This window comes from Pan troglodytes, chromosome 13, assembly GCF_028858775.2.
Source record: "Pan troglodytes isolate AG18354 chromosome 13, NHGRI_mPanTro3-v2.0_pri, whole genome shotgun sequence".
NCBI classification, from domain to species: Eukaryota; Metazoa; Chordata; class Mammalia; order Primates; family Hominidae; genus Pan; species Pan troglodytes.
The window spans coordinates 116,983,753-116,997,947 of record NC_072411.2 but is presented as its reverse complement, the minus strand read 5'-3'; the positions used below and the strand labels follow the sequence as shown (position 1 = coordinate 116,997,947).

Sequence of the window (14,195 nt, the reverse complement as noted above, 5' to 3'; positions counted from 1 at the left end):
TAGTTTAGATCTAATGACATATTGTATTAGAGCATTTGTTTTCATATAGAATAGTGATGTTTGATTCTGTATTTTAATTTTTTTTTTAGGATATTTTGTATTGACTAAAAGTGGTTAATTCTGATTCCCAAAGCTATTTCAGTTACAAATAGCCATTAATTCCAGAAGAATAACAACCCTTTTTTCCCCTCCCTCACTCTGTCACACAGGCTGGAGTGCAGTGGTGCAATCATAGCTCTCTGCAGCCGGGAACTCCTGGGTTCAAGTGATCCTCCTGCTTCAGCCTCCTGAGTAGCTGGAACTACAGGCACTCACCACCATGCCTGGCTAATTTTTTTTTTCTTTTTAGTTGAGGCAAAGATCTCACTTTGTTGCCCAGGCTGTTCTTGAACTCCTCGTTTCAAGCGGTCTTCCTGCTTCACCCTCCCAGAGTGCTAGGATTACAAGTGCGAGCCACCAGGTCTGGCCTAAAAATTCTTTAAAATGTGGATCTGTTTACTACTCTGGGATTTGAAGAGTGAGAAAATTCTAAGTATGGCTTTCCATGCAGAGTTAATAATCGTCTCCTCCTTTGGACATTTAACAGATCTCCATTTTGAAGTTTTCTTCCATCTTCATTGTATTCTCTCATCATTTTTGTATAACTGTGGATTCAGGAACACCCCTCCTTTTTTTAATTTCCTTGCATTTGTGTTATCTTTTTTTATTATAGGAAAAGTAAGCTTAATATAAATCCATGACCATCATCAGTGGTCCATGCAGCTAAAACAGAAATATACATCTACTGATGTATATGCTTTTATGAGGTAGGAGGAGAGAGTGGTTATTAGCAATTTAGAATAAAAGAATACCTTCTGTACAGTACAAGTTTCTTTATAGAAAAGTGTTGTAGCCCTGGAATTCATAAGCTTCATTATTATGCAAAAATTCCAGGCTTTGCTAAGGTAGACAGAGCTACCTTAATGACTTTGGGTTAATCAGTACTTTAGAAATGGGGCTGCTTACCTATATGTAAAAAATTAATAAGATCTCAGGAAAAAAGGAAAGGTTACATGAAATGGAGAACATGATCAGGAATACACCTGGGCTAAAAGAATCTCTAGTTTTAATAGCTAAGTAGTTCATCCATTTGTTTCTGCGAAGTGATAGCTTCAGTCAAAATCTTCAACTATAAAGGAACATATGAAAAGTAACAAAGATGAAATAAAGCATACATTTTATAAGGTTAGTGGCTTGACACATTTTCAAGTATGTATCATTCTGGCATATGCAAAAGTTATGTTTACGTAAACTTACTCATGCAAGGTGATTTTAGTAAGGAAATTATTAGCCAAGAAAGCTAACTAAAATGTGGTCTTACATTTGTATTTTTGCTTTTTTTTTCTTCAAAAGGAAGTAGAAGAGTTCATCTTTCTACTAAACTGATGGAATAATTATGGACTTTATTAACTGTTTATTACAAATATAAAATAGTTTAAATCTTAAAATGTAACTGTGTTTTAAATGGAAAATAGGTTAAGAATTCTTGCTGCAGATTGCTTAACTTTTATTCAGTAAATAAAACCTTAAAATGTTAGTCATTATTTAGGCTTGGGTTAATTAAGTAATGTTTGGCTGGTAGATTCTTCCAGTGCATTGATAATGTATCACCATTCGAATTGCTGAAAGTTTATTTTAAAGCATTTCATTCTTATTTACTTTTCAGTAAATCAACTCAATTGATTTGTCTTAAAAAAAGGTTCAGTAGGAAGTTGATATGAATTTGTAACTGTGGTATTGTCTCCGGAGTAGGTCATCATTCTGAAACTCACAGTTTCAGATAACAAGTTAGACAGTGGCAACCTTAGCATGTCGGATTGAGTAAGCACATTGATCCAACTAAAAATAAAGATGAACAAAAAAACTTGATCTGTGACATGGAGGATATTTCAGTTCTCATCTCAGTTATGTCACTGAGAAAGCCACTTAAATCTCTTGGGACTTAAGTTTCCTTATCTATAAAAGAGGTTGATTAGACAAAGCATCAAAAGTTTCAAATTGGCAGGCTGAGGACTCTGAGGGCTGAAGGAAATACAGTGTCTGGTTTTGTCTAACATAATTAATTTTTATATATTTAGGTATGATGTTTGTTACAGTCTGCATAGCTTCTGCACCTCACACCAGGTTCTTCACACATTTATGTAATCTACCTGGCTTTTGTAGGCATTTGAGTCGCAATCCTTGAAGTAGTTGTCACTCCCAGCTTTGAAAAAATTCTAGAGATTTTCTATGCTATAACAGCAACTTTAACAAAACACTTTGCCACCCTTCAAATGTAGTTGTAGACCTGGAAACATCCTTTGTTTTCAGGAAAAGAAAAAGAGCTACTTTCATTCTTCCTTAGTTAGTCTTAGGTGACACAGGATTCTGCAAATTGTTGCTTGGAGTAAAAGCATATTAGAGAAATGTATTTGTTTAACTCAATCATTGTAACTAGAGCATTGGATTTGCTTTACTTTACAGAAACTTACTACGTAACTCCCATGAAACAGAATATTTAATGAATTAAGACTTACACTGGCTCCTTCTCATGGAAGTACCATGCTGCTCTGTTGGTATCTGCCATCTCATTTTTCTTGATTGCCATACTTACTGGACTGTAGTATCTATTAAGGTTAAATTCTGTTGATTGACTAATGCCAGCATGTTTTCAGGAGCAATAGATGCCATTTTAATGTGTTTCTTGTAAATAATCAGTCAAATAAACCCATAAAATGGAGAAGCAGCTGGCACAAGCACAGCTTACTTAATTCTGCAATTAGACATTAGCCATTCATTCGATACAGTAGATATCATAAGAATGTTCAGTCCTTGGCTTTCTATGCCACCATATGCAGTTAAAGATACAATTATGAATACTCTGTAAGTACCATTGGGAAGGAGATTTGGGAAGGGGAATACCTGCTTACGTAATGAGGAAAATAAAAAAATTACATATAAAGTAGTGAATTTGAGTTAACCATTTCACTGGATTCCTGATGGTTTTTGATTTGATTTTTAATATAGAAACAATATATGACATAATTCCAGCACACTGGCAGTGCTTCTAGTATGGTATTTTGACCCAGTCAAGAATTTTGAGTCTCATTTTCAATGTATAATAAAGTTAATATTTATATTACCTTTATTAGAAAGGTTTTTAATTCAGTGAGTCGTTATTAAAATTTATGCCTTTTTTAGAGTATAATTTTTATTATATGTAAACAATTTTCAAAGCACATTTATGATAATTTAAAATTATAAGATTCAGAAATTCAGCTTAGCAACCTTGGGTGAATATGACTTTTATATTAAAAAAATGGGGGAGAGAGATCTGAGAGCCAAATAAAACACAGATAAAACTAACAAATTAACATTGACATGATGGGTAATCATAGATGTCCTGAGTGTGAGTGTTGAATTTGAATTTGCATTAATGACCCAATTCAGGAAAGACTCAGTGTCTTGACAAACCTCTGCTTTTGGAGAGATGGAGTATTCAGTTGTTAGTCTTCTGACCTTTTTATAATAAACAACATCTTAGAACACTCAATTTAAGCAGCTTTTAAGCATTTGACATATTCACATCACGCTAAGATAATACCCAAGGTTTATCTTGTGTACCACTAAGTTATATTTCAGTGTGAAATACACAGCCTTTAGAAAACTAAGCAGATTTAGGTTCAAATTCCCATTCTGCCACTTAATGGCTGCATTCAGCTTTAAGCAAGTTGACTTCTTAGCATTTCAGTTCCCTCCCCTGAATTGGAAGTAATAAACAGTAAATCCTCATTGTTTGTGGATTCTGTGTTTGTGAGTTTTCTTACTTGCTAAAATTTTTCTTGTAATCCCCAAATCAATACTCACAGTGCTTTTGTAGACATGTACAGAGTAGTGAAGAACTTTAGTTGACAAACAAGTGTGTCCCCAGCTGAGGTCAAACAAGGTGATACTTTGCCTCCTCTTTTCAGCTCTCATGCTGTAAACAAGTGGACCTTTCACAGTCTGTTGATGCCATGTTTTTTGCATTTTTGTGTTTTTGTTGCTGGTTTTATTATTTAAAATGGCCTCATAATACAGTGCTGAAGTGCTGTTTTGTGTGTCTAAGCTCAAGAAGATGGTGATGTGCCTTTCAGGGAAAATATTAAATACTGTGTAGGATAAGCTTTGTTAAGGCCTTAATTGTAGTACTGCTGGCCCTAAGTTTAATCTTAATGAGTCAACAGTATACAATAAATAATGTGTATAAACAGAAACATACATAAAACAAAGTTAAGTATTGATCAGTTGATGGAAATGCTGGAGCCACAGGCCCACAGAAATGTAACCCTGTATTTCCTTTAACAGCAGTGTTTCATTATTCACTAATCGGTGTTCATAGCATCTTTATAGAACATAACTACTGTAGATAATGAGCATTGACTATACTACTCTTGCTGGATTTGGGGAAGGATACAAGTACTTTTGGTAGCTGTTATCACAGTAATTTTGATCAGGATCTTTTCTTAGAACAAACAGTTGTGTCCTTGGTCATTTAAAGTTAGAAAAGTAAAAAGAAAACAGAATAGAATAAATTGGTATTTTAAGAATTTTTTTTTCTCCTTTGACCAGAAAATATTGGTGTGTGATTTTTAGCATTGGATTGGTTAGGCCTTATGATTTATGAGTATTTTATTCTAGATTGTGGAAAAATTAAAGTTTTCAGAGCACTGCACAATGTACACGTTCAATCTATAGTAAAGTATTTTGCTCATTGGATGAATATTAGGTAACATAGCATTCATAGTTTTTATAAAATGATACTGCTCTCATGGTTCTCTATTAATTTATAAGAAGAGAGTTCTGTCTGATAGTATTTACAGGTGTAAAATAAACTTATATACAATCAAATAAATTCTACTCAGGTTCTACTCAATTTAAACCCAGAGAAGTAACAATGGAACAACTTACTCCATATTTTCTTAGTGATATTCTACTTTTTCTTTTCATATTTAATATTGTGATTTCATATTTGTTTAACAAGAGCTATAAATGGCTAAAACTCTGGCTGTGTATTATTTCCTGCTTTATTAGTATTTTTGAATACCACTTCACTAATACATGTAAATCATTAATACTTCCAGAATATATTTTTTTAATATTTAAAATATATTGGTCCTCCATTATTTTCAGAAACAACTTTGCATTCAAACATTTTATTCAAAAAACCTATTATCTTTGCTTTTAACATTGAAATACATGCAAAATATAAAAGAATATTTTATTATCTTTCTGGCAATCAAATCTGCTCCCACATTTGTTATTCTTTGAAAGGTTAGCCATTTTAAGTAGGAAAAAAGGGAAAAGCTGAATCTGAAAAACGAATCTTCTCATGTTTGTCTATGTATAAGCTATTAACCTTTTCTCTTTCACTGACTTTGTAACAGAAGTTTACGTAATGTGAAGTTCTTAGAATTTCTGGACAAGAGTAGGGAGTTTTCTTGTTATTAGATATACCATGATTGAGATTATCTCAGTGTCATCCTTAATATCTTTAAAACATGGATGTAATTTTAAATATGCTTGAAAAATTAAATTTGATAGTGGATTGCTTGTTGACAGAGGAAAATAAAGCAATAAAATTTCATTTAAAATTAAGCACTCTGAGATAGAGCATACAATATTAATGAAAGTTCAGGATTAGATTATTGAAATAAAGTGACAGGAAACAGCAGGAATTTTCTTCTTAGGGAAGAGATTATGACTTCTCTTGTACATAATAGGTGTTTAACACAGTTTGAGCATTCCTAATCTGAAAATCCAAAATGCTGTAAAATACTAAACTATTTGAGTGCCAGCACAACACACATGACCTAACATGATGGCTCACAGTCTAAACGCAGACACAACTTTGTTTTATGCACAAAATTATTAAAGATAGTATATAAAATTATCTTCATATGTGCTTTACCTGTATAAAGCGTATATGAAACATAAATGAATTTCTTTTTTAGACTTGGGTCTTGTTGCCAAGATATACCTAATTATGTACGTGCAAATATTCCAAAATCCAAAACAAAATTGAATTTTAAAACACTTCTGGTTTCAAACACTTCAGATAAGGGATACTTGGCCTATAAATATGATATAGGAAGAGCGCCGAAGTGGAAGTCTGTTGCTTTAGGAAGTGGTTCACTTTAACTTTGCTATTAGTGATCTTAGCAAGTCACTTTATGTTTCTGCACTTGACTGTGCAGATCTTTAAAACAAGAAGGTAGGACTAGCTCTTCAGGGTCTTTTCTACCTCGTAAGTTATTTGATTCTAGGTATTTTCAAAATTCAAGTTACAAGATTAGAATAAATAAAACATTTTATAAAGAGGACTCAAACACATTTTTTTTCCCTCAGAAAGTACCAGTTTTTTCAGTTCTGTCGCTTACTCCAAATTCTGCAGATGTGGCTCCTGGAAACAGTTGAAGTTTTGTTATTGTGTCAGTGTGGGGTAATAAAGAAGAAAGTTTAAAACCGATTATGCCATAAAGTCTGAGTCAGTCTAAAGTGGACCATTACTCACTCTTGGAAAACATTGCATTTCTTTTTCTTCTCCAGTATAAGTTTTTGCTCAAGATAATCATTATAGGTCAGCAGGGTGTGGTGGTTCACGCCTGTAATCCCAGCACTTTGGGAGGCTGAGGTGTGCAGATCACGAGGTCAGGAGATTGAGACCATCCTGGCTAACGCGATGAAAGCCTGTCTCTACTAAAAGTACAAAAAATTAGCCAGACATGGTGGCGGGCGCCTGTAGTCCCAGCTACTTGGGAGGCTGAGGCAGGAGAAAGGTGTGAACCCAGGAGGCGGAGCTTGCAGTGAGCCGAGATTGCGCCACCGCGCTCCAACCTGGGTGACAGTGCAAGACTCTGTCTCAGAAAAAAAAAAAAGAAAAAAAAATCATCAGAGGTCAAAAGACATTTTACTCATACACAACTGAATCTTAATTTATATTAGATGCAATCGCAGGACAGTTCTGGGTAGCAGATTAACTGTAGGGATCAGCTGGACAAAACTTTATCACTAGCATTTTTCAAGAGGTTTCCAAAACAGGGTAGTATATCCAACATATATGTCTAATCCTCAATCTAAAGTATATGTTTATGCAGCCATAGATTTTTTCTGATCATTTTAAGCCATTAGATATCAAGTGATAACAGGATGTAACAGTTTGATATTCAAAACTATGTGTAACTCTGAACTCTTACAGGTGCTATATAATTATTTATTTTTATTGATGTGGATACAATCTGTCAATGCTGTGTCCATAGTGAATTTTTAAAAACTTTTGTTCCTTTATGTTAACAACACTAGACAGTGAAGGGGATACCTGAGTTATTGTTCCAACTTTCCCGATACCCTCTGCTATTAAACTCCTGTTCTATGGGAAAGTGTATGAAATTCTGAAGAACGCATAGGTGAATAATATATGGTTCCTACCCTCAGTGATAAAATGAAGTATTGAGCAAAACAACCTCAAAGACAAATAGGAAATTGTATGGAGGGTTTGTTTTTATGATGAAGATAATTCATTGTAGTATCTAGTTTTTAGAATGCTTCTTGCATTTTATCCACAGAAGCCCGGTGAAAAACATTGTTTTCATTTTTTATTTCCATAGGCAAGGAAGCTTCCAGAACAAGTAATTGGGATAGCCAAGTCCTTCAACTGCAAATCTCAAATTTAGTTTAGTTATGTGCCATCAGAACAGAAGCATGATAAATATATATACATGCCATCAGTTCCCTCGCTTGGTGGTGAACAGGCATTATCCAAGATGTTGTCTCTAGCTGAAGCTGACCATGTCCTTCATGATTGGTCCTGGGCATCCCAAGGGTTCCTTTCATTTCTAGAGCCTAGCGAGACAATTGGTACTGGCTGCCAGCCAGTGGCCCTACTTAGGGATCCCCCACCCAGGTGCCAAGCAGTGGAATGACTCTAAACAGTGCCAGGCTGAGCTGTCTCTATTGCTTTTGCTTTTTAACCTGAAGCTATGAACAGACTTACTCAAGCCATCAAAAGAATGCTTTTTTTTTTTCCTGCAAAGCCCAATCAAATCATCTCTAGACTAGCAACCTCAGTTGTGTACCTGTCACATGCCAAACCTATCCCAAGCTCTCTGCTTGTTTATTTTAGCAAGCACTGTTGAACCCCTGTTGTGTGGCTAGCTGAGCTTGGTGCTGTAGACTAAAGCACATTCCTTCATGTCAAATCACTTACAGTTTAACAGACGATTAGACGTATAACTGTCAAAATGAGCAGTATAGATGGTAAGTGCTCAGTTTAGGTTATTGTGTCATGGACTTTTTATTCACCTTAATTTTGGGTAATTGCTATGAGTGGAAATGTAGACTTTTATTTTTGTCTTTGAAATAGTATCCTGGCTTAGGTTTTTCAGAAAGGAGATTAAAATTACAGTTAGTGTTCAGTACTAACTTATGGCTTAATCCTCCAAAGAAAGAGTTTTTTAAAATATTTTCTTTATATGGGAAAACCAGTTGTATTACGTTTTGTTTTGGCATAAGTAAGATTTCTGTTTGCATTTTAGAATAATACTTAAAAACTGCCATGAAGAAGAAAAACCACTTAGGTAAATTGCTTGATTTTAATGAGAGAGATATAATGCTCACTTGATACTTAGTTTGCTTTAATTCTTGTGTTTTTGTCAGGGGTAAAAGCATGTCTACGAAGAAAAGTATGTGAACAGGAAGAAAAGTATGAAATTCCTGAAGGTCCACGCAGAAGCAGGCTCAACAGAGAACAGCTGGTATTTTTCTTTTAATACAACTTTCATTGTTCTTATTATGACATACTATTATTATCACCATCAGGAAGAACTTCTGCCCTTTCAACAGCTACAGGTGACTGATTAAAATTTTAATTGTGCTTATTTCAAGCACTTGATTCTGAAAGATGATCACGATGAGCAGTAAAATCCAGAAGGTAATAATTTCATACTGTTAATGGATTTTTGGCATCTTGAACATTGCCATAAACCTTTCAGAATCTGAGGTAAATCTCAGATACAGGAAGTAGCTTGAAAGAAGACTTACAGCTGCTGCTTGGATTTAGTTACCATATGTCTCTGTGGCCACATATTGTAGCTTTAATGGATAATATCGCATTATCCTGTTGATATATATAAGTATATTAGAAGTGACAAAGAAAATTTCCATAGAAGGGAATTATGAAACTTTTTTTTATTTCCAATGAGCATACAGAAGTATGTTTCATAGCTAATTGGATCCCTAGCCTCAGCACAAAAATCTTTTGTGCCCCGTGAATACATTTCTGGAACCCTGGAGGGCACACCCCCATGGTGGCTGCCCTGGAGACCTTAGGTTGGTAATAAGTAAGGACCTGAATGTGGATGGGCAGAATTGGATAAAAGTCCACGGAAAAGATGTTACTCTTGTAATTTAATAATGTTTGGCCTGGTGTCTCTGAAGCCTATTTCAAATAAGCTAGGAGTTGTGGAGGCTTTAAGTCCCACCAAATAAGCATAAACATCCTGATGAAAAAAGTTTGATGAATAGTTTGTTTTTTTCTTTATACCAAGCATATCTAAAATTTTAGAAGAGTGAAAAGGAACCGAGATGGTGACTGAATCTTAGGGAAAAAATTGTAAATAGGAAGCCCCTATTTGCCTAAGTATTTTTCTTGATCCAGTTAGTATGCTTGAAATATAACTTGTCCCAGCACCTCATTAAGTAGCTTCTTAGCTGCTCATAATTGTTACAGATGGAGCATTCCTAATCCAACATCTAAAATGCTCCAAAATCCAAAACTTTTTGAGCTTTGACATGATGCCACAAGTGGAAAATTCCACACCTGACCTCATGTGACAGGTCACGGTCAGAACACAGTCAAAATTTTGTTTCATGCACAAAATTACTGAAGATATTGTATAAAATTACTTCAGGCTATGTGCATAAGGTGTACAAGAAACAAACGAATTTTGTGTTTAGGCTTGAGCCTCATCCTTAAGATACCTCATGTATATGCAAATTTTCCAAAACCCAAAAAATTTCTGAATCTGAAATGCTTCTCGTCCAAATGTTTCAGGTAAGGGATACTCAACTTGTATTTTTATTTTCCTCATTCATATACAGTGTTTTTGAATACAGTATTTTGATCTGCCTTTAACAAATGTTTTCTCATTATTTCAGTTGCCAAAGCTGTTTGATGGATGCTACTTCTATTTGTGGGGAACCTTCAAACACCATCCAAAGGACAACCTTATTAAGCTCGTCACTGCAGGTGGGGGCCAGATCCTCAGTAGAAAGCCCAAGCCAGACAGTGACGTGACTCAGACCATGAATACAGTCGCATACCATGCGAGACCCGATTCTGATCAGCGCTTCTGCACACAGTATATCATCTATGAAGATTTGTGTAATTATCACCCAGAGAGGGTTCGGCAGGGCAAAGTCTGGAAGGCTCCTTCGAGCTGGTTCATAGACTGTGTGATGTCCTTTGAGTTGCTTCCTCTTGACAGCTGAATATTATACCAGATGAACATTTCAAATTGAATTTGCATGGTTTGTGAGAGCCCAGTCATTGTACTGTTTTTAATGTTCACATTTTTACAAATAGGTAGCGTCATTCATATTTGTCTTTGAATCAAAAAAAAAAAAAAATCTAATGCCAGATTAGGAATTCATGTTGTGTTTACCATTTAGAAGCTGGGATTGCTTTTAAAGGTTTTTCTTTTTAAAATTGGCATGTTTTTGATTTATCATGTCTTTCTATTGAGATTATTGGGTATCAAAGATTAATGAGGACAACAGAATCTTGGTTAAATAGACAAGTGGTATCATTACTGTTTGAGTCTTTTAATATTTTTTAATAAAATCCATACCTGCCACCAGTGAAAAAACTTGCCTTTTTTTTTTTTTTTTTTTGGTAAACAGAATATTATCAAACAATTTATTTTGGCTTTATTGAAAAAAGAGTATTTGGTCTAAATGTGCCACCATAGGTGTTAAATTCTCCTATCTGCAGTTGTCTTTATCCCTATATTGTGTTCATTTCTTTTCTTAGTAATTTACTTTGTTGTGTGTTTCTACACTTTTATCCCTGTTTTTTATCTTGTATATCATCAGGAAATTGTGATTTAATCATTAACATTGGTTTTTTGTGTGTGTGGTAAAATCAACACTAGGCTCATGGTACATATTTTTATTCTGTACATTTGCTTGTATGTTTATCTACTACATATGTATATATACTTAGAGCATTTTCTCTAACACATTTTAATGTTAGTATTTTTTAAAAGGTCTGACCAGTCTAGCAAATTGTCAGTCCAACGTCATTACTTTAAATTAAGAAGCAGTCTTCTTCTGGTAAACCTTGTTGGTATTTGTAAAATAATTTTGAAGGTCTTAATTTCTTCCTTTGTAAAAGGAAAAGTTTTTTTTTTAAAGTTTTTAGGTTGGCATGGAGGCAGAAGTTGGTGATTACTTGATTTACAACAGATTTTTTCCAGATCATACAAAAGGCCATACAGTAAGTATAGAAGTAGGTATGGGGAGGGCTTACTAATATCAAATAGGCAAGGCCTCAGTGAGTGGGCAGGATACCACCTGAGAGTGGCCAGATCTGGGGAGGTTACTCTGCTCTGGGTGCTCTCATTCACGAATCGACAAGGTTACATTAGATTATTTTGAAACATTTTTTTAAGAAGCAGAATTCTTTAATAATTCCTTCCTAGACATTGAATATACTTATAAAATTAAAGACTTGGGGAAGGAGACACTGAGAGACCTGCCAGTTTGGTTCCTCATGAACAAAAGAGGACAGTTTGATAACTACCAGAATAGAATATCCCTAGTTTTAAAATAGTGAGAATCTCTGAAGTTCATCAACATCTTAAGATGCACTTACTTGAAAGTTTGAGATTCTGTTTATCATTTGAAAACACATTTTGCTTTAATTCTTTCTTTGACATGTTGTTTTTTCATATCAAGAAATACATGAACAAAATAATAACCTTTTGACCCTGACCTTGCTGGGTGAATTAGCTCTGAAACACTCTCTACAACCAGTAATGCATTTGTCCCACATTTCATTCTGATAGAAAATGAACACCATAGCACCAAACAAAAATCCGAGGCGTTAGATAATGTCTGGATTAAATAATTTAAGACTCTCCAGGATTTTGGTTGTCATTTTTTATTTATAACGGACTTTAAGTCACTTTCTGTTGCCTCATAGGTCACATTTTAGACAGGTTTGTGTCTGTTCCTTGCATCTGAATTGCTGATTGTAAAGACACCTTTGAGGTCTCTTGCTTAGTTTTTGTCATTCATTTTCTTGGTTTATCACCCCTCCCTTCTTTTTGTTGTTTTTCCCTGACTGTTAAGCAGTTTCATCTTTGCTTTTGTTAAATATTTGACAGCAGTTAGTTTGTGTTAAGCTCTTGAAACTTGTGATTGTACTTTCTGTGTAGATATACATGTAATTATTTTTTATTTTTCAATCATAGATTCAAGCTTCCTTCTTTTTTACCACAAATCATTAATTTGTGTTTCCATATATCTGTGTCTTGTATAAAATTGGCTTATTCTGTGCTGTTGAATGAGGCTCAACATGACTTGGTGAGGAAGTCTATTAACTAACAAAAGCTTATCTTTTTTAACATAAAGCTTTTTAATTAATTTTGAATAAAAATGTTTCTAAAGTGTACAAGATACTTTATTACCTTAGATTATTCCGAATACAATATAACTTTGATAGTTTGGAATAGTCATTAAGAAACAATTACACACTGATTCCTTTGTGTCTCTATAAAAGTGAGAGGCTGGTAGCTTTTCCACATTCTCATGGCTATTTTCTAGTTCTACTTGAATTTATAACTGTTTCCCTTTTTCCTTGACAGCTGCCACTTTGTAGCTATTTTTCTGTCTCTGCTAATACTTTACCATATCTATCTCAATTGTTTTTTCTTTTGACTTGCTGAAAAATAGAAACCAGATGGGAAGTATATTAGAATTATGATTGAAATAAGGGTAAATGAGCAATGTGTGAAGGTTTTCACTGACTTCACCTAAAAGGTAGTTTAGCTACTTGAATTTTTAGTAAATAGAATTTTTCCTTTATTTCATCGGTGCCCCCCCCCCCTTTTTTTTTTTTTTTTTTGCACCTGCCTTGTAAATTTAATAGTTAAGCGACCTCTGCCTAGAGGATGATATTTGGGGAGGTTTGATGTTTCCTGTGGGAATAAGACGATTCACAGGTGAGAGTGGGGCCACATTAGCTGTTATTGTTTCCATGGGTCAGTGTGGAAAATGCATTAATCATATTCTAAACGTTCATGGACCTCATTACAGTCACAATTGTCTATTCTGTTTCCTACCCTGAACACATTAAAATGGAACTAATGCTTGTCTTATTTAATTACTAAAAGCCACCATTTTCTTTGAAGATAGATTGAGCTACAAATTGTAAACTTCATGTATGTCTTTATAAGTCAACCCTTTTCAAAGATATGCACATCAAACTAAATGAATGAATAAATAAATATTGAGAAGTTGTCTTCGTTTAAGAGCTGTAATTTTTTTTTTTTAGTCAACTAATAGTCTTATGCCTGGCTAATTAAGCTGCAGACATTCTTATGAATTAGGGATTGTTGATTATTTGTGTAGCTTTCTAAGGCACAAGGTGCACTTTCTGATACCTGTAAGTTTCTATTAGAATGGTGATGTGAGAGAAGTGGGAAAAGCATGTTCTTTGACTAGGCTTAAAGGGTTAATGACTAATACTCCAGCTCCAGGGAGGATCCTGAATTGGCTTTGAAGTTAGACATGGGTTTGTTAACAATCTAACCTGTATCATCAGTGATAAAGGGGGGGAATATGGTTCATTTCACCTGAGTATAAAGATGTGTGAAAGTGCTTAGCACACTGTAGGCATTCACAACTTGCCTTCCAGGACCCCTGTGAGCAAGCTCATGAAAAAGTGACTGTTGGTAGCACAGCTTGTGTCAGTCCTGAGTATCCTGGCTCTTGTATCCCATGCACAAGACTGCTGGGTGTCCTTCTGTATTCACTGTACTGGTTTTAGCCTGAACAACAACCAGAGCCAGGCCCTAGTTTCTTATTTCTGACTTCTCACCATCCCATCTGCACTGGTAAAGTTTGCCCATCTATGT

At 34.7% G+C, this 14,195-nt stretch overlaps 1 protein-coding gene across 5 annotated transcripts in view; it reads left to right on the top strand.

Moving 5' to 3' along the window:
* The window catches only part of BARD1 (BRCA1 associated RING domain 1), an 84,218-nt gene extending 70,640 nt beyond the window's left edge, over positions 1-13,578 (top strand). For 3 of the 5 annotated variants that reach the window (XM_526019.7, XM_054679320.2, XM_063790736.1), the window contains 2 exons: positions 8,713-8,810; positions 10,213-13,578. In XM_526019.7, coding sequence (XP_526019.3) covers positions 8,713-8,810; positions 10,213-10,545 — 431 coding nt within the window. In that variant the 3' untranslated portion in view covers positions 10,546-13,578. Of the gene's footprint in view, positions 1-209; positions 1,225-8,712; positions 8,987-10,212 lie in introns of those variants that run through there. The other 2 variants (XR_010149871.1, XR_010149872.1) reach the window with 2 other exon arrangements.
* Positions 13,579-14,195: the final 617 nt, after the last annotated feature.